Source organism: Ochotona curzoniae, unplaced genomic scaffold, assembly GCF_017591425.1.
Source record: "Ochotona curzoniae isolate NIBS_2020 unplaced genomic scaffold, NIBS_Ocur_1.0 scaffold_3835, whole genome shotgun sequence".
NCBI lineage: Eukaryota > Metazoa > Chordata > Mammalia > Lagomorpha > Ochotonidae > Ochotona > Ochotona curzoniae.
Genome location: NW_024467114.1, coordinates 19,435,178 through 19,456,279, shown reverse-complemented (window position 1 = coordinate 19,456,279; position 21,102 = coordinate 19,435,178). Strand labels below are relative to the sequence as shown.

The 21,102-nt window shown below is 43.3% G+C and overlaps 1 protein-coding gene across 3 annotated transcripts in view; it reads right to left on the bottom strand.

Annotated features, from left to right (window-relative positions):
* The window catches only part of ELMO1 (engulfment and cell motility 1), a 489,334-nt gene that overhangs the window by 354,364 nt on the left and 113,868 nt on the right, over positions 1–21,102 (bottom strand). For all 3 annotated transcript variants that reach the window (XM_040964657.1, XM_040964658.1, XM_040964659.1), the window contains one exon: positions 20,252–20,324. In XM_040964657.1, coding sequence (XP_040820591.1) covers positions 20,252–20,324 — 73 coding nt within the window. The remainder of the gene's footprint in view (positions 1–20,251; positions 20,325–21,102) is intronic.

The following is a 21,102-nucleotide window of genomic DNA, read 5'->3' as shown; positions in this document are numbered from 1 at the left end:
TTTGCTGCTCAGGGCTTTGCCACTTGGGTCTTTGGCTCAGCTCCTGCACACAGCAGGTACTCAGCAAATATCCTGTGCATGAATTGATGTTCGTGGCGATCTCCCTGGACCTCCCTCCCCTCCCGGCTGCCTGAAGACAGGCATACCCACAGCACATACTGTTATGGCAGGGACAGCCAAAGAAAATGGCAGTCTGCCGAAGAAGAAGACAAGCATCTAAAGCAGAGAAAGTAAATACAGGTCAACCTATTGGGTACCGCGCCTAAGACACTTTAGTGCAGAAACTCTCCCTCTGATCTGTTCTTCCTGGTCATGGATGCCTCATCAGCCTGGTGCCTTTACCAGGTTGTGCTCTCAAATAATGCTTTAAATGCATAGAATAAAATGTATAGACTTACACAGAAAGCAAATAGCTGTCCAAATAATTTAATTGTATCATAGTAATACATATTCTTCATCAATAAACCTTTCCCAGAAAGAACTGGACAGTATTTTAAGCACTGTGAGTCAGAACATGAAATACAAGCATGGCTTTTGTGCAACAAACTGTATGGACAAAAGCAGGTGGCAGCTGGGATTTGGCCCACAGTTCTAGTGGCTGGCGCTTTTATGTACAGCATGAAATAATATGATATGGTACATGTAGCAGTCTCATAACTACTACATTTTCCCATTGGGCATAATGTCATAAATGACACTTTGATAAAAGTATAAGGATAGAATCAATGGAAATATCTCTAATTTCTACCTATAATGAATACACAGACAATGCTTACATGTTACTGTAGCTTGTAATGAAAAATCTACATTTTCATACATTGTCACTTTCTTCCTGTACAAGTTCACATGGCCCCCAGGTGAAACAGTGGCTTTCTATCATACTTAAGAGGAAATCGGACTTCCTTCCACGGATTAGAAGACTCAGGCCGGTATGGTCCTGGCCGACATCCCAGCTTGCTGTCTAGTTCTGGAACTCCTCATCTCTAACAAACCAGTTCTTTTCATGCTTCAGGCCTTTTGTACTGGCTGTTCCTCTATGATCTGGCTCCGTGTCATCCTTGGACGAATCTTCTTTAGAAAGATATTCCCTGATGCCTTAGGGCAATTTTGGCCAAGGCCCCAGACCAACAACCAGGGCCTTGCAGTTCGCAGAAGTGCAGAGTCTGCAGAGCTGGCACCAGGGCAAAGTCAATGACCCAGAATGCAGACACCAATTTTAGGCAGCTGAAATCCCCACGGTGGAATAATTACCTGTGCTGCCGTATTTGTTTGTTTAACAGGACTCCCGTAGTTGGAAGACTTAAGAGTCTTAAGTCTCCAATTCTGGAAAGCATATTCACCCTTTTGAAGCCTTATTTCACTGATATCTGGTTGTCTGTGAGACTGAATTCAGCCACGTCATACTTCCGGCCCATTAATGAACCTATATTCAGTGGCCAGGTTGGTGGACTAAACTGAAATAGCAACACCCACCACAACTTGATCATGCTATCCCCACCTACTTCCTTTGTAGCACTTACCCAAATGTAAAAGCATATACTCAGTTTTCTAAAAATGTCCTGCTTCCACACCCACAACGGCAGATGTTCACAAAGCAACGGCATTTTTATGTTTTATTCTCACTAGTGTCTAGAACAGGACCCGGGATAAAGTGTGCTCAACAGGAGCTTTTCTGAATGAATGGAATGGATATTTTAATCACGGCAGAGGCAGGAGTTAAAGGAAATCAAAATACATCTATCAACTCAAGCTAACAGGCCACAGATGCCCTCCAGGAGACAAACGACAGTTTCCTCCTTCCGCCCACAGTGCAAACATCCGGAACTTCCTTTCCCTTCTTTAATCAGTGATTTCCAACCAGCCAGTGGATGTTTATTTCATGCTTACAATGAGGTGCATGTTAGCATTAAGCCTTTCCTAAGAGAGAAACAAGATATAAGTGCTCATATTCTACTTCGAATTCACAAAGCTTCAACCAGACCTGTACAGAATGGACCACAATTCCACTCTGCTGCTCATTCCAGCAGCAATACCAGTCAGGCATAACACTGCGGACAAGGCGACAGACAGCAACAGATGACTACAACTACCGTGCTCTGCAGCGCAAACAACTGCCTAAACCATTCCACATTCACCTATCCCAGCCCTGAGACGCACGGTCTTGGCACGAGTGATGATAAGGTCCTGGAAAAACAGGAGGTGGACAGAGCTGGAAGGAATCCAACCCAACAACATACCCAGACAAAGAACAGGCTACGGCTTGAGTCCTGCCCAACGTGCCTTTTTTCCCTATCTTCTCTTTTTCCATTCACTTGGCCACAAATGAAATCATGCTCCAAAATAAACTTTTCCAGAGGAGTTTAATAAGGATTCCAGAGAACAGCCCTGAACAGCCAAAGCTCACCTACACCTTATGCTACTACATTAGTTTTTCTCTTCCTTTTGGTCTGCAGCCTCCATACTGTAACATCTCCAGAGTCATCCCTTTTAGGGGGCACTAACATTACATAAGCCTAAGCAATCCACAAATGGCAAACAAATAGTTATAAATAATAAAAGTGCCAAAAAACAGTTGTGATTTATGAAGGATATAAAGTTCTCATGTGCCTAGGCATACATCTTACTAAATATATTGAAGCACATCACAAGAGAGAAATGATACAGTTAGTAAAAAAAAAGTTTAAGAATATTCCAAAATATGAAAAGATGCATTGTTTTCGTGAATGGGATAGTCAATAACCTAAAGAAAATAATTTTCCCAGAAGTGAATCCATAAATTAACATCAATTTTAAATCAAAACCTTAATGGTATTGGACAAAGACATCATAGAGTTCAGGTGACAGGGTAAAAAACTGAATGGACAGGGTGATTTTGTTGAAGTCAAAGAAAGAAGGCAGGGGAGAAGACAAGATAAGGGAAGGCAGCAAGGCAGGAGGAGACAGTTCCACTTGACAATAGAGACCACAGCAAACCAAAAATAATCAGAGTAATAAATAAATAGATAGCTTTGGACTGGGTGAGGACATATGAAAAGAATGTATGTCCATACAAGAAAATTTCCATACATCAATGACAATCAAACACTCATAACCTACTATTGGAAAAAGGCTATAAAAGCAATTTGTAGAAGAGAAATGTGTGCCTAGTGTGATGGCTCAGAAGTTTATTTCTTACCTTGCACATATTGGGACCCCATATGGGCATCAGTTTATTTCATAGCTACTCCAGTTCACATCCAGCTCCCTGCTTGTGGCCTGGGAAGGCAATAGAAGCTGGCCCAAAGCCTGGAAACCCTCCACCCACACGGGAGACCTGGAAGAAGCTTCTGGCTCCTGGTTTTGGATCAGCTCAGCTCCAGTCGTTGTGGCTAATGGACATTAAACCAGTGGACAGAAGACCTTTCTGTCTCTCCTTCTCTCTGTAAATCTGCCTTTCCAATCAAAATGAATAAATCTTAAAAAGAGAGAGAAGAGAACTGTGCATATCTAAGAAATACAGGGAAATATGTTTTGCATTTAGCAGTGGGGGCAATGGAAATTAAAGCCCAAGAAATCCCATGCCCATCCAGCTGGCCAATGTTGCAGGACTAAAATGGCAAGCTAAAGTTGGCATGAGGGGAAAAGGAAGTGTTACAACTCCTGGGTAAGCTAGGAGGTGGCAGAACCATTTTGGAAAGTATTCTGGCAGTTCCTAGTCAAGTTGAAGATGGCATACCCTCGGCAAGAGTGGGGCACTGTTTTTCTGCCTGGGGCAATTCGGATATTTATAACATCATTCATAGGCCATGCAAAATTATCAACTTAAAAATCAGCCTGCTATAGATTTACTGAATATCAAGTCCTGCCTGTGGTTGTCTTGGCAGGGACGGCTCAAATGATTTCACGGGTCTTATCTGGCTGCAGGCCAGATTTTCCCAACCCTTCAACCTAAGAGTTGTCCACATCCCAGAGAAAATTCTAAACAGCCTCGTTCACATATACCCATACAGTATTACTTATAATAGCAAAACTAAGGAAACTGATTATCAGTGAGGAAATGGACAAGCCAACTTTTTCCTGACATGGGGAAACCTACATAATTCATCTCAAAAATATTAATCTGAGTGAACAAGGTAAATTGCAAAACATAACCCATACTCTGCACTTTATGAATTCATAAATATGCAAAAAAAAACCCTATATGAAATGTATGAGAAAGTACAATATCCATTTCAGGCTAGTGTTTGGCTCTGAGAAGGGCAGAATGCAGTGAGAAACCAGAAAGGTTAGGACTTTGGCTGTATTTGTAATTATTTTGCTTGTGACGGTAACATACGATATGTTAACATCTATGGACATGTGCACAGTGAGGTGTGGGTTTCAGATGAACTTCTATATATTTTTAGGCATTTGAAAAAATGACATTAAAATGCTTCAAATGTTTACTGAAATTTTTTTTAATAACTGCATAGCTCAAAATCTATGTCTGAACCGAACACAGAGGTTAGCAGGTGGACATTGTGGCACAGCAGGTTAAGCAGCAGCATACAATGCCTGGCATCCCATATCAGAGTGCTGGTTCAACTTCTGGCTACTCTGCTTCTGATCTAGTTTCCTGCTGTTGTGCGGAGGAAGACACTGGACAAAGATGCAAACACTTGGATTTCTCTCAGGGTGCCTCTCCTTCCTTCTCGCCCTCCCTACCTGTGCCCCTTTATCTTTGTGGCTCTGTTTAGCTTTTCTTGTCTCTCTCTCTCTCTCTCTCTCTCTCTCTCTCTCTCTCTCTCTCTCTCTCTCTTTGTCTTTCTCTCTCTCTCTCGCCCTCAGCCAGCTCCAATGCAAAACGGCGTTTCCTGGCTAAGCCAGTGCTACCCCACCTGGTGTCCTGCAGGCATTCCCAGTCCCAGTGCCTCCCCTGTTCCCTGGGCAGCCATGGCAAGGCAGCGCCTAGGGCTGTGCACTGGGACTGACCCATTACCCCTCTGCAGCCACGGCTGCACACCCAGCCCTAGTGCTGGGTGCAGGCCCACAAAGTAGCAGTGTCCAGCACTGTTTTTCAAATAAAAAAATTTATTTATTTTATTTTAAAAAGATTTATTTATTTTTACTGGAAAAGCAGATTTAGATAGAGAAGAGACAGAGAGAAAGAGCTTTCATCTGCTGGTTCACTCCCCAAGAAGCTACAACAGCCAGTGCTGAGCCAATCTGAAGCCAGGAAATAGGAGTTTCTTCTGGATCTCCCAAATGGGTACAGGGTCCCAAGGCTTTGGGCCAGCTTCTATTGCCTTCCCAGACCACAAGCAGGGAGCTGGATGGGAAGTGGAGCAGCTGTGATACGAACCGATGCCTAAATGGGATCCTGATGCATGCAAGGCAAAAATTCAAACCACTAGGCTATTACACTGGGCCCATACATTTATTTTTTAAAGTAATAGTTGGATTTCTTACATCTATGTATTGCTTTGTAATTAGAACAATTAAAGATTAACATATAAATCTATGCATATATAAAGTGAGCTAACTATGCATTAGCCTTCTACAGTTCTGTTCTTCCTGTTAAGTTATATTCTTAAAACCATCAAAATGCAGTATTTTTTAAAAACTGCCTTTTGTCAAGTCACTCATTTTTCAAGTGATGGAACACATTTTCTTTGCAGAAGGGGGGAAGAAATCTCGGCTGATGCCTCAGAAACGAGATCAGAGAGCCAGCAAGCTATTGTAATCACAGCAATATGTGTTATAAGGTTAGGATTGTAAATCTATATTTCATGATGGCAGCCAGCAGGAATGAGACTGGCGTGGACACCTGGCACGGTGGTCAAATAGTCACCTGCAGTGCCTGCATCGCACACTGCAATCCTGGGTTCAAGTCCCAGCTACTCTGCCTCGGCTCCAGCTTCATGCTAACATGTGTCCTTGGAGGCTGAAGATGACAGCTGCAGTGTTTGGGTCTCTGCCATCCTTCTGGGAGAACCAGCTGGAATTCCTGGCTCCTGGTCTGATGGGGCCTGGTGCTGCCTGCCGCAGGCACCTGGGGAGTGGGCCAGTAGACAGAAAAATCTGTGTGTGTGTCCCTCGTTCTGTTTCTCTAGATTTAAAATAAGCAAAATAAACATCCAAAGAATAGCGAGACTGCTATCAATAGAAAACTTAAACATCTGGTATTGCAGATAATCATTATAATAATATCATCTGCTGCTGCATTCAGTCTGGTTTTACGTTTTACCGTCTTCATGCAATGTGGAGATAATCTGGACGCATTCATGCTTTCATATATTTTGGTATTGCTCTATAACAAATCATTTAAAAACAGGAGTTAAAATAGCACAAATGGACTTCCACTTCTACAAGTCAGCAATCAGGCACAAGTTCTAGCTGGGTCCTTGATGTGCTTTCTCAGTGCTACAATCCAGGCACTGGTTGGCTCCGCCGCTGTTTGGAACTCAACACCTCCTCTGCACTCAGTGGCACACTCTGGTTTGCTGCAGCATTTGCAGCCATGACTCACGTGCCTCTTTCCACCACTTGTCAGCAGCCACTGGCCAGGAGCACTGCACTCTAGAGACGGCTCACAGGGTCTCTCCCTGCTGCTTTTTCCATAATGTGGCCATTTGTTTCAGCTCAGGGTTGATCAGAGAGAATCTCATTATGGGTTCACCTGCTTATCAAGGTCCATCTAATCAGATAGAGCCCACCAGCATAATTCTCCTTGAATTACAAACTGTCACACAATGAAATATGATGGTAGGAATGGTGGAAGGCAATCCACGGGGTGTGTAATGGCAGCAGCAGTCTTTGCAGTCAATGGCACACATGCAAGAAGCACAAATATATGCACAGGCAGAGGAGCAAATTAAATGGCTCATATTGAAGTCTGCTCAGAACCAACTTAGCCTAGCAGTGTAAGTTAATAATAAAAAACCTTCACCCTGCTGTGATTAGAGTTTGATTGATCATTTTAGTCAAGTGTAAGTAAGTCAAAATTGTATTTTACAGACCATCTAATCAACTCCTTTGGCCAATTCCAGAATCACTCATGAAAGCCACTGAAATGGAACTTTGCAAAATATACAAGTTGTTGGAGTTGTGACATGCAGAAGTCATATGACTTAAAACTTTGCCAGCTCCTCGGATGTTTATAAAAGTCCTAAAAGCTTCAAGGGGGCAACCCTGGCAAGTGACTGGCACCTAGAAGTTACTCCATAAATGATGATAAATGTACAGCTATGCTTGAGCGACAGCTTCACTCATCATTCAACTTCTACTACTGTGCTGCAAGAAAGTAAGTAATTCAATAAAGATTCAGTTAAAAAAACAAACACAGATCTCTGTGTCCTTTAAAAAAATTAATTTAAAAATTGGTCACTTCAGGATTTGGCATTCTATCACAGTTTATTAAGCCACCACCTGTGATGCTGGCATCCCATGCGCTCCACTTGTAATCCAGTTCCTTGAAATTTTAACCAATCAGTGGAAGATGTTTGTACTTGGGTCCCTGCATCCACATGGGAGACACAGATGGAACTCCAGGCTCCCAGCCTCAGTCTGCCTAGGCTGTTGCAGCCACTTGGGGAGAGAACAAGTGGATGGAAGATCTCTCTCTTCCCCTCCCTCCCTCCCCGCAAACCCCACCTCTACCCCGCCCCCGCTTTACACACACAGACACACACCCTCTTGTCTTTTTTTTCCTATACTAGCTTCTCAAGTAAATAATCTTTTAAAATAAATACTTCAATATTTTAAAAGTAATTTAAAGTTCAAAGAACTAATTTTAAAAATTAAATTAAATGCTTCTTTAAATAAGAAAAAATTTGCTTCCTTCTCAAAAATAAAGAGGAGGGGGACACAAAACATGAGTTTTAGGACATGACCACAACCAGGGCATCTTACAGAACTGCTGTTGTTGGCATTGTTTAATGTACTCATCACTATACAATGAAAAACAAATATCAACTAGCATGTTAGGAGGCCTGATATAAAGATTAAAACAAACAAGATAGGAAATCACACATATACTATTTTATACATACAAACACACTCTAAGATTCAAACAGGCCTGAGACACACCAACAGGTCAGTACTTTATTCTGAATAATAGGATTCTGTCAGTATTCCTAAAAAGTTATACTTCCTTTCTTTTACTGTATCTCCAATGTGTCTAACCAGCTCATATAAATGCTTTCAATTGTTTTTTCACTTATTGGAGTGGCAAAGAGACAGAGGGAGCTGGCAGGGAGCTGTTGGGGGACTCCCAAAGGTCCACAGCAGATAGAGCTGGGCCAGGCCAAATCCAGGAGTCAAGAACTCAACCTAGATCCCCCCAGGAGGGTGACAGGGACCCAAAGAATCAAAGCATGATTTGCTGCCTTACAGGGGCTCCCCTCCTTGGAAGTTGAAGGCTAGAGCCAGAGCCAGCTACCAAACCCAGGCCTGTTCCCAGGTTCGCTCATTCATTCATTCATTCATTTTAAAGACACAGTGCCACAGAAAAGGAAAAGGTATGGGGACAGAGAAACAGAGAGAGCTATTTGGTTCACTCCCCAAAGAGCTGCAAAGCAAGGTCTATACCACACTCAATGGAGCAGCCAGGAATTTCACCTGGGTCTCTTATCTGGGTCTCTCACATGGGTAGCAGGAGCCCACGTACTTGCTCCATCCTATGGCACTTTCCCAGGAGCAACTGCAGGGAGATAGACAGGAAGTCAAGCAGACTTGAATTGGCATTCCAATATAGATTGCCCCCATTGCGGCAATGGCTTCATATGCTGCACAATGCCAGGTACCAGGTGAACATTTCCAAAGAAACTTGAGATTATATAACTGAGCTTTTAAAAGCTGAAGATACTGGGGAAAAAATTCTATGTACATTGTATTATTCCTCTGCCATCTAAAAATCTGAACCTAACTATGGAGCTAGTAGGTCTAAAGCGGCAGGAGAGAGGGCATCTGAACTTGGAGAAAGAGAAAACAAAGTACAGAGACTCAGAAGAGAAGTTTCAAAAAAAAAATTATTCTCATCACCGACCAGTTAGGGGAACATTCATGAGGAGCAGACTGAGGAAGGATGAAGTCACAGGCAGAAGGAAAGAAAGAAGCATGCAGAAGAAAAAGGACCATGGGAGAAAGAAAACAAAAATTCAGCAAGCAAAAGATCAGCCATATATTGAACAACAAATATCAGAAGAACCAGCTCTCCTTCTCTGTTCATCTCTTAACAAAATGGGAGTCTTAGATGATCCTGACTAATCACCTTTAATTCATTTTTTCTTCTGTAGTGTAGAGTCTACTGTGCAATCGATGATGCTTGATCACTGGAGATACCTTGACCTATGCCTGTGCCGGGAGCTTGGACAGCACTGTAATGAAGCCACCATGTCCCTTTCAGCTCTTCGCATAGTCAGAGCCAAGGCTGAGACAGCCTTTGATGAGAGTCATTACAGGTTTACAAGTGCTGCTGAAGGCAACAAAGCACTCATTTTTATTGTTCGACTTTAATCTCCACGCATGATGAACCAATCTCCCCAAAAATTACACACAGAAGAAGGTGCAAATATCAAAGTAACCAGTAAATTCCCTCTCCATGAACATCTCCACAGTTTATGCTACTATTGTGCCCCAATCCTTAACAAAGAAGAACAAGTGCTCCTTTGTTGCCCTGTATCAAATGATAACTTCTGGGAAAGTGTAAATCTTTACAACTTTTTCCTGGAAGAGAAAGGTCTGGGGCTGATGGCAGTGTTATCCCAAAGCCTCAGTTTCTTGTCACTTCTTCCACTGAGAGGAGGAGTCTGTGTCCTCTCCCCATGAGCCAGGCCAGGCTCACGCTTGCTTGGGGCAAGTGAGTACAGCAAAGGGACCCTAAACAACCCCTGAGGCCACATCACCAAGAGCCAGGCAGCTTCTGCTCGGAGCTTTTGTCAGAGCACCTGCCCAAGCACTGCCTTTTTCCCTGAGTTGCTCTCAGAACTTTGCCACTATGCTTTGAGGAAGCCCAAGACACAAGGTCAGGCCACATGTAGGGTGCTCATTTCCCTCCACCATTCCAACTAAACCCAGAGCCAGAAGCAAAAGGGAAGAAGCTTCCAGAAGATTCCGGTCCGCAGCTGTTTGTGAATCTTTCCAGCTGTGGTTCCCGACAGCCAGGGCAGAGGCAAGCCACCCTCCCTGCATCACTGTGTCCAAATCCTGGTCCCCCCCAAAAAATCAATTAGTGTAACTACTCATCTCAATAAATTTTTGATTTTCTTACAAAGTCTGGATGGGGTTTGCTGTGTACAGATAGATGATGGGAATAAGAGGGGCCACAGAGAAATGACCAGACAATAATCATCAGTGTGACTCACCTCTGATTACAGAGTGTCCATGTCACCGCGCCTCATCTCTAGAAAATATTCACAAGCCCGTGACACGGCCAGATGGAAGCAAGAGCGTCCTCTATTATCTGCCCAGCCTCTCCGCACAGCTTTCTGTCTTCCTTCTCCTTTTACCCTTTCTTCATGCCTTTACCTTGCATCTTCCATTAGGTTACTGGCCTCCTGGGCCAGTGGGTATTTATCATCCCCTAAAATACACATAGATTAATCACTGTGCTATACACTAGAATAGCAAGATGAGACTATCTAGTTTTGATTTTGACCTTGGAAAGCAAAAAACAATGAGATGCCTTCTAAAAAAAAAGACTATTTTTATTGGAAAGGCAGATACAGAGAGGAGGAGAGATAGAGAGGAAGATCTTCTGTCCGATGATTCACTCCCTAAAAAACGCAACGGCCGGTGCTGTGCCTATCTGAAGCCAGGATTCAGGAAGTTCTTCCAGGTCTCCCATGTGAGAGCAGGGTCCCAAGGCTTTGGGCTGTCCTCAACTGCTTTCCCAGGCCGCAAGCAGGGAGCTAGATGGAAAGCAGGGCTGCCGGGATTAGAACCGGTGCCTGTATGGGATCCCTGTGTATGCGAGCCGCCATGGACTTAGGCCACTAGGCTACCAGACTGGGGCCCAAGAGATGCCTTTTTAAACTATGGAGCACTACCATGGTAAAGCATAAAATCATCCTGATGAGTTCTAGCAAATAGTTGTAAAATATAAAATGAAGAGAAAAAGGAGTGTGTGCTCATTTTTTTTCTAGCAGTTAAGCGTCTGAATGTCCATATCTCATGCCGGAGCTCCCAGCTCCTCACCTGAAATTCCTGCTAATGCAGACTCTAGGGGTGGGTGTAGTGGGGTGAGGATGGCTCAAATAACTGGGTTACTGCCACCCAAGCAGGAGACCTATATTGCATTTTCTGGTTCAAAACAGGCCTCAGCACAGGAACAGCTGTGCAGGCAATTGATGAATGTATCAGCAGATGGGAGCTTCTCTCTGTCTCTGTCTGTCTGTCTGTCTCTGTGCGTGTGTGTCTGTCTCTCTCTCTCTCCCTGTCTATGTGCATTTGTCTCTATTTCTGGAGTAAAAACAACACGAGAACAAAAATATGTTTCAAGTAGTAAACTGACTATTGTTTCATGAATCTTTCATTAACCCTTGACACACAAGCATACATACACAGAAATGTGGAGTTTGTGTCTCCATCTCAAACTCTACGAAGCACAGTCTAACAGCTATTCACAAGAAAATTTCATTTCTGAAATGTAGAACACAGAAGTGGGATTGTGTTTAAAGGATGTGCTGGTAAATTCCTGACTCTGGAACTGATTAGAAGAGTCAAAGAGCCACTGAGACCAAACCTTGTCCCGTGATAATAGCTTGGTTTGTCACCACAGGTGGGATCATTTTGAAAGGATGTTCCAGAATTTCTAGGGTCATTTTGGGTAGGCAAGCGCCTGTCACTGCAGGCAGCTCATGTGTCACTCATCCTGTGTCCGAGCATTACATGGTTAAATGTTTGAGTACTTGAGTCAATCCATTCATTGGTTTAATAGCCGAACTGGAGAACATGGAATTATCATGACCTCTGGCATTTATCTTTGCGTGCAATTCTAGAAGCAGTTGTATCTTACCAAACACAAGCAAGGGAGCCTAAGCAAAAGGGTTGGCTGTCTATGTAATCATCTTGGATAGCCTCTATCCAAGTCAGTGGTCAGTACTAAATAACATGCCCTGAACCCACCGACATCTGAGTAATGCTGGTGGGGGCACTGCCCTCCTCTCTAGCACTCCCTCTCATTTATGTGACTCAACTTAGAATTTTTCTCCTTCATCCTGAAATAAGTACATATGCTTCCAAGTCTTCTCTAAAGGAAAAACACCAAATGATTTAAAATGATAGCTCCCATCCAATTCCAAAACTCTAATTAGAAAATTATAAAACCACCCAAAAATGTTTTTAGAGCAGGCTTTTTAGAAAGTCTGCTGCCAACTTAGTTTGAGTTACAAAGATCAAAGGCACCAGGACAGAGCTGAGGTAACACTGACACAACAGGGGACAGATGCTCAAGCCTGGTGCTAGGATCTGACAGCTCCTGGGGCAAGGCAGGAGAACCGAGGGCGAGAGGGTAGTCATTTTCATAAGCTGTACGTAACGCATTGAGAAATGACAGAGATAGACCAAAAGTAGCATCGAGCATATTAACTCAAGCAACATCAGGAACTACATATCCCTGCATGCCACATGGCATCATCCTGTCCTCGTCTCAGTGCATGCCTGATCTTGAACCATTACTTTGGAGAAAATCCATTGCGGTCTCAAAATCAATATAAGGCTACCAACAATCTTTTGAATCCTTGACTTGGAAAATCCAAAGTGTAGGATCTGGGGAGAGACAGGTAACAGGAAAACACTCTGAATGTATGTTTCACATGCTATAAGCACATCACCAGAAGACAGATTTCAAAATGTCTTTCCTACTCACCAAAACTCTCACTCTGAGCTTTGATCTGGGTATTTGGTTTCTCTGTACGCACCCACGATTCTAAGTACAGGCACCTACATTCAACTGTTCCTGGGAGTCAGGGACCACGTGTCTCCGCAGTGCAATAGGACTATTCTAAGCTTGTTCTGTTTTTCCTTCATTTAATGGAGAAGGGCATGTAAGGCTAGGGGAAGAGAACACCAGGAAGCTTCAAACCCTGGGCCCAGGCATGAATCTCAGCTGTCAATTCTCTCTGCTCTTCTGCACCATGGCTCCTCCTAGCCCCCAGCCTTAGATAAAGAACAGATTAGAGATGAGCCTCATGAATATTACTGCACCCAAGTCTGGATGAGACAAAATAAAACTTTTTTGGAATTGAACAAACAAATAATTTTGGTAAATCACTTCTCATTTGGTTCTTATGGTTATTTACCATAATGAGAATTAAAATGACAATACTGACTTAAAAATTCAGTTCTTGCCTATGCATCTATATATATAGTGGTTCGTGTGTATATTATAAAATAACGGAGGGTTCTGGTTATTTTTTTCCCTCCATATGCCTATTGCAGGAAGAACAGAAATATTCTTAAGACTGCCCAAATTCTCTGACATAGATCACATTTTCTAAATAGATTTTAAGTCCACAGGACTGAGTTTAAATATAATTTTATGAAATTCCATGAATTTTTTAAAAACGTGGGTCCAAATTTGGTATAGTAGATATTAATGCATATGTGTATATGAATACATACATTAATGTATATGTATAGGTGAATATATTCAGTTGAAAATAATCAGTCATGAGGGACTAAAAACAAAAACAAACCATTTAATACTGTTAGGTCTCTAAAAAGGAACATTAAGACTCGTTTATTCACTGTACAATTTGTCAACTATGAATAATATGATGGCGTGTACATATCTAATAATTAAATGAAGTAACAGCATGCATAATTTGCTGAGGAACTAATTGTACTTTCTGCCTCACAAAGAAAGTCACATTCCACAAAATCAGCCATCTTTGAACATCCGCTTGTTATGTTCTAGAAGTGAGACATTACGGGGCAGTGTGAGTGAGCACAGAAGCATTTCATCGCGAGGTGCATTGCAGCTGAGAGGTCCCAGTAAGACGCAGGCCCAGCCTGGGATTCCTCAGCCTTCAGGGCCTTAAGAAACAAATCTGTCATTATAAACTACCCAGACACCAACATTCAGGGGCAGAAAAAGACCAGCGGAGGGGTGGGATGGCTACTCTGCTTAGCAGTTATGCTGATGCTATTGTTCACTCTCCAGCGGATGCTTCTCTCTCTGACTCTGCCCCGGGGAAGCATTGCATGGCAATTTCACCCCCTTCTCTTCAGCACCTCATCTAGAACCTGAAACAGAATGGGAAGCTAAGAAAGAAAGTCAGGAGGAATTCAAGGTTGGTAAAGCTACACAAGGGAGACAAAACAAGGGGTGTCTAGAGAGCCCTAAGGCAGCTTGACCACAGTTAAGGGAACTACAGAAAGGAAATGAACTTGTAACATGGGCTGAGCTACACAGTGACACATCCTGATCACCAGTGTAAAGGAGGAGGTGCGACTTAACTCCCACTTGGGCACAGTGAAAAACAACTGGCAAGGGGCTCCCAGGTCCAGGAGTCTACTACACGAGCAGGTCAACGAGAATGAATAGCCTGCTTTGTCTTCTTCAGCAGGGATGAAGGGAAATGTCCAGAAGTTTCTGGCACTTCTAGAAGAGGAAGTATGAGGAAACCTTGTTCTGGTTAAAGTTGGATGGACCTCAGCCTTCATGTACTAAAGTCAAGTCTCTAAGGCCGGGATCCACACTTAAGTTTGAGAACTACTGCTCTGGAAGATAAACATAGCTCGGTGGAAATTCCAGAGCTTTACTATCTAAAAAATAAAGCACACAGGACTCTGTTGATATAATCATGCATTCTGCACTCTGCACCAGCATAGTTTAAGATGTATGAGCAATGTCTCCAAAATAAGGTTAAAAATGCAAAACCCAAGAGCTCCATATCCTACAAAACCTTACAGGTCAAACAATGAACGTCAAGAGACTCAAAAATCATATTTGCAAGAATCTGCAAAATATGACCTCCTTTATTGGCAGGTGGCACCCACCTAAATCACCCCTAAATTGGGACTCCTTGGGTAGACGGTCAGTGTCTTCCTCATTGCATCATGTATCTAACGTGTGAATCTGAACAAATCAGTTATTCTGACTTTTCTACTTCTTTTGCTTTGTATACAGTGATCAAAAATTGTTTTTGAAATAAAATTTGAAATCCTCTATGACTCCTAAATTAGATGTTTTACAACATTAGCAAGAAGACATCCCTGGAAAATGTTGAGTAAGCAGCTTCATTCAAACACAATGTAGCAGCATTTGTACCTGTTAACTGAGTTAAGGAGATCACAAATGGAAGGCAGACAGTTCAAGTCTAAGAGTCTTCTCCTGCCTTGAAATAAAAACTGCTACCTTTATGGTGAACTGTGCATACCCGTGCATGCCAAGCTCTTTCCCTGCCTCGTAGTTTCAAGCACTGACTGACTACTTTTCCAACACAGTATTCAGAGTAATCACAAATGGCTCTGCAGTCTCTAATCACACGCAGTCAGATCCGGTTTCAGTCTGTCTGCCAGATGCTCTTAGGATGAAGTTTGGCATCTTTGCCTAGATAGCAAAATTTAGGTTTGGTCACAGAGTTCAGGTGCAAGGTACACCTATAACAAAGACAGAAGGCAGCAGCTGTCCAAAGGGGAAGGAGAGGGCAAAGGTCAGCACAGGAGAATTCCCAGAACCAGGAGAGCAAAAGGACACAACCGGGAAAATATCAGGAACATTTTGCTTTGTGCATCTCTGCAACTAGAGCCAGCCCTAGTGGATCAGGAGGTCTTGGCCTGCAAGGCGGAGCATGCCCTGGCCATAGTAGCTAAGCTGTCACTTGCTGGTGCAGCAACAGCAACTTCTGTAGAACAACTCCACAATCTTTCAGCATAGGCAACAAAAAAAGAGAATGAATAGGGTACTTGGCTGGATTTAAGAATTTACAGCTGTCCTAGGCTTGAGTTTGTTGCAATTAAAACACCTGCCTGAATTGTAACACAGCCGGATAAGTTGCCTCTTAGAACACCAGCATCCCCCGAGTGCTGGTTCAAACCCACAACGCTCCCTTTACAACCTAGCTTTCTGCTAGTGCTCCTCAAAGAGGAAGCTGTCTAAGGACTTGAGCTCTCGCCACCTACGTGAGAGACCCGGACAGAGTTCCAGGTCCCTAGTCTTGGGCGGATTGAAGTCTTAACAGGTGGAACCATTTAAGACTCAACCAGCAGAGTAAAGATCTCTCTCTCTCTCTCTCTCTCTCTCTGACACTCTGCCTTTCAAGGAAATGAATGGATGTGTGTGCATGTCTCTGAACATAAAATGTAATAAAATAAAACACCTGTCCTAGAGAAGGTTATTGCCCAACGGTCACAAGGACCAGTACAAAGTGGCTTCAGGAAAGCAGCAGGGCCTGACAAACTGTAGCAGGGCCCCTCTCAAAGATGCAGAGAGGAAATACAGAAACCAGAGATGGGAATGGAGAACTGGAAGCAGGACATCACCCCTGATTCCCTCCCCAGCCTTCCTCCTGTCTTATCTCCTAGTTCCATTGCTTTCTGGAGACGGGATTTATCTGTTTCTCCACGACTGTCTCCTGAAGCAAGATAGTTGAGTAAAATCCACACAACCATCTCCCAGGGTGGCATGCACACTCCCGGGGGGGGGGGGGGGGGGGGGGGGAATTGTGTCTGCTCAGGAACTGAGAAGTTCAGAGGCTGCCTGAAAGCTCAAGCATTTAGTAAGTGAGGATGATAAAAGAAAGGGCGCCCCCTCCCCCACAACTTCATTTTGTCCAGCTGCCTAGGGCCAGCTTCTCTGAGAGAACCTGGAAGAGGCTTAGCTTATCTCTGCGATTACAACTGGAGAATTTTATCTAAGCCAGACACTGTTGATACATTATCAGTGAGATTTCATTCACTGTGCCACAGGAGGCCACCTATTAAGAAGGAGGAGCCAAGTACAACTCCACAGTCACAATACAAGGTCAATTACACACCTGAGCACAATCTTAGGTTTTTGCTACCATGTCCCCAGGCTTTCTGGGGACCCAGCAGTCAGCATGTTTAGTGTTAAGAGCGAAGCAATTTTCCTGTTTGCCTAAACAGAACTGGAGTAATGCAATCACACTACTTCAGCCAGCCGTATAATCCACACCCAAGGTGAATCAAACGCAGTGTGCGCACCCCTAGTGGGTGGAAGATTACCTGTTACAACAGCCCCCAAGTTACTCTCTTTTAAGAAAGCCACTACTGAAGCTGGTAAGCAACACTCAAAGCCTGAAACTTCCTGTATTTAATTTCCTGAGCAGTTAATGCCACCATTTTTGGCCTGCTCTCATTAAAAAAAAAAAAAAAAAAAAAGGCAATCTGGCAGCCAGAGCTCTGGTGCCCACCCCACCTGGGTACCAGCTTCCGTACCCAGACCCCTGGGACCCACACAGGTTACTGTGTCTGTCCCCCTAGCCTCACTGCAAACAGACTAGAACATTGCCTCCGTGATGATGTGCAGTATTTGTTCATTAGGATTCTTACTCCAGAGACAAATTCCACTGAAATTCACAAAAACCTCTTCAAGGTTTTGCTTTTGTTTTTGTTTTGGGTGTTTTCTTGCCTCCTCCCACCCTCAGCATCTCTGAAATACATGTCTCTGAGACAGAACAGAAACTTGCAAATGCATGAATCTTAAGTTTCTCTAGGGTGTTTGCAAGTTACGCTTTTGCTGGATGCTATGTAATGCGACATTTTCTCTGCTGCACCAAAGGACCTGAGTTAATGGCCCAAGAAGCCAATGAAGACTGTTCAAGAAAATGAGTTTGGATAACATGAGAAAAGTAAGGGAGGTGCCTCCTGGGGGAGCTAAGAAATCATGAGCACCCCTCAGTTGTAAAATCTGTTTGCATGTGAGGCCCAGGCTAAGGTTTTTTTTTTTTTTACTTTGAAATTATAGATAATTTTTGAAAAAAAATATCTCACAGAGGAAGGGCGACTATCTCATATGCAAGTGAAAATCAGAAACTAACAGCATGCACAAGTTTAAAAAATTAGTCACCGGTTACCATGGCAATGCAAATATTACTTAACAACTCGCTAGGCTGTAGCTCACCAAGAGGATGCTAAACGCATTATTTTAAGAATGGAAAAAGTTTGCTAATTTGAGGGATACTTGTAAGAAGCAAGATGAACCTTGGCAACAGATGGAGGGCAGCCTAGGTCCCCCTAGGTCCGATCCTGCAGCACCCAGAGTCCCAGGCCCCTCCCGCCCATGGGTCTCACACGCACAAGCAGCTGTGCCCAGGAACAGCTGTGAGAGGAAGAGCGATGACATTCTATTTACAAACAAAGGGCTATGGTCAGGAAGAGTGTTCCTCTGTGCCTAAATTCCTCATAAAAGAATAATCCCTACGCCGGTCCACAGGCTGATTCAGGTGGCCCAACGCCTTTAAACTCAACAGAAACAAGCAAAACAAGATTTCCCAGGAATTTTCGCCCTTCTCTTCAGTAGCTGGAATTTTCTGAGTAGATGTGAATTTTAATTAGGAAAAAATCATATGCATTATAAATGTTATCAATTTTTAAAGTAGACTAAGAAACAGGCCCTGGAGCAGTATCTCTATGAGTACCTCCTGGGTATTCCACACCAGAATTTCCTGGGGTGCTCCTTCAAATGCTTTTTAGCCCAGACCACATGCAAAGCACATTTCATCTGGGTCTGTGGGTTGGAATCTAACCTTGCACATTTTCCAGAGGTTCTCTGAGCGTTCTTTACCTTCTCTAAACACTGAGACCCTCATGGTTAGTCATCGCCAATAATCCGAAGCCTTCAGACAAAGATAGCAGAGTGAGGGGCAGCTACGGAGGTCACAAGCAAATGCTGCTTAAAGGCAGGGCTATGACTTGGTGGCTCTTCGATGCAAACCAGGGTATCGCGCAATACAATCAACATGTATGATACATGAATCAAATACTTCACATGCAATTATTTCTGACACATACTCTGACCTAATGCAATCTATTGCATTTCAATTTCTAATGGTCGCCTGACCAACTAAATTGGGTTCATTACTCACAAGTGGAGATGAACAGAACCATCATGACATATCTAACTGCTAATATTGACCTTCTGTTTATTTATACCCTCTTCTCTTCACCAAAAATATCATGGAAGTAATATAGGTACAGATTAAAATAAATAAAAGATACTAAGAAAATGAAGACAGGAAATTAAATGTTTGTGGACTGAACCAAAGGGAAAGTTAACAATGGAAATGCCTAGCCAGGAAATCTAATCCACTGGTTACCTCGCAGCTTTCTGGCAATCAGTGTGAAGAGGAAAATATGATCAGTTATAAAATTCCCAGCGCCCACTTGAAAGAACAAAGCAACTAGTGAGAAGCATTTCCATGCCTCTGGCCAACACACTTCCTGCCATGCTGCAATCTTCAGGGTAGAGTGAGTGAGTCTCACACGAAGTAGGGCCCCTGTTATCACCTCCACCTTCTATCACCTCCATCTCCTATCACCATGGTTTTCATGGGTGAAATTACACTCATTCAAGGGACTACAGATTGGGACAAACAGCAGCTGCTGGACAATGGGGCCCCATGGTCACCTGACTAACCTCTCAGAGCATTATGTACTCCCTTCCGTTCCAGCACTGGCTTCCCTGCTGTCACCACAGCTGCTCTCTTGGCTCCTTCCCTCCCTGCCAACCCCACAAGGTTACATTTCCAGGAAGACAAGATTGGTTCCTTTGTATTTCAGTGAGCGTTCCTGAAAGTGGAAGTGAATGCTAAAACACTCTAGGGCCATTGTGGTCTTCATCCTTTTTTCTCCAAGCAAGTTAAATTCACCGTGAAGAAATGGAGGATTCCCAAGAGCCAGGGAAAACACAGTGTCTGCACAGGCCACATGACAGAAGGTGTCTGGCCACTGTTTTAAGTACTGAGGCCCAAGTGACAGGTTGCTCTGGGAGAACAATCTGAGAACAGAGAACTAAACTAAGTCACTAAGGGTCCACTGAATTCCTCAAGTACTCAATCAGAAAGACAAGGAATTAATGTATTCACTAGTGGAAGGTAAAACATTTGTAAATAGGACTTGGAAACGTAGTTGAGCTTCACTCCTGAATGGGCCAAGTATTGCCTTGCTGATGCTAAAAGAGTGGTTGTTTGCTTTATACAGACCCTGTCTGCATGGATGGCAGAGGTGGAAAATTTAGAGCAGCGTGTCTAGTCTAGCCCTGAATACCAGTTGTGATTTACTCCCCTTAAATATAAGTTTCCCAGATCAAATAACGAGGTTGACCTACCTTTTCAGTAATATAGAAGTTTGAACTATCGGCATGTTGCAGGGCAAAATACTCATGGTTGGCAAGAGACCACCTGAAACATACAAGTATAAACTATCAGAGAAACGAAAGTGGTCATTTTCATAGGATAAGATGAATTAAAAATGTTAGGAGTGGATACCTGCCAATATGAACATACACCATAAGGCAGTTCCTAACAAAATGACTCTCGCCTACCTTCTACTAGCCTGAGACCAATCATTTCCTGAGCATCTGTCTAAGCCTTGGCTCGGGTCTACTGCTCACTTGCAAGCATTTCATCATCAAAGCTAAGGGTGGGGATTTAAACACAGATTGCTATTTTCCACTTTATTTTGAAGGATTGAAACAGAGAGAAGGGAAAAAAAAAAGCAGTGGATGCAATTTGAACTGGTGATTATTTGGCACATTGCAACTGTTTGGGTATTCAGCTTTTCTCAGTCAGGACACCAGATGCAGATTGGAACTCTCCAGTGAAATCTTCTAGGTCCCATGTAGATTCAAGGTAATACTCCATTCATGCTTCTGCTTTAGAAGCTGAAAACTGTCCCGTGACTTCCACATGAGCTCTTCCTTTGGATTGTGTACAGTAGCCAAAGAGAAGTAGGAAAGCCACATGGGTGCAAAACCTCAGGCGGCAGCACAGCTGCCCAGTGACTCAAATCCTCCATCTTTATGGAGACCTGAGTAGTCCCCCTCATAATATACCAGATGGAGTTTGTATTTAACAGCAGAAATCTGTAGCCTGCACCCTGCTGGGTAGGACAAAAGGAAAGAAACTTGCCAAACCAGATCAAACTAACCTGTCTATAGGCACTTAAAAGTCATTTTCC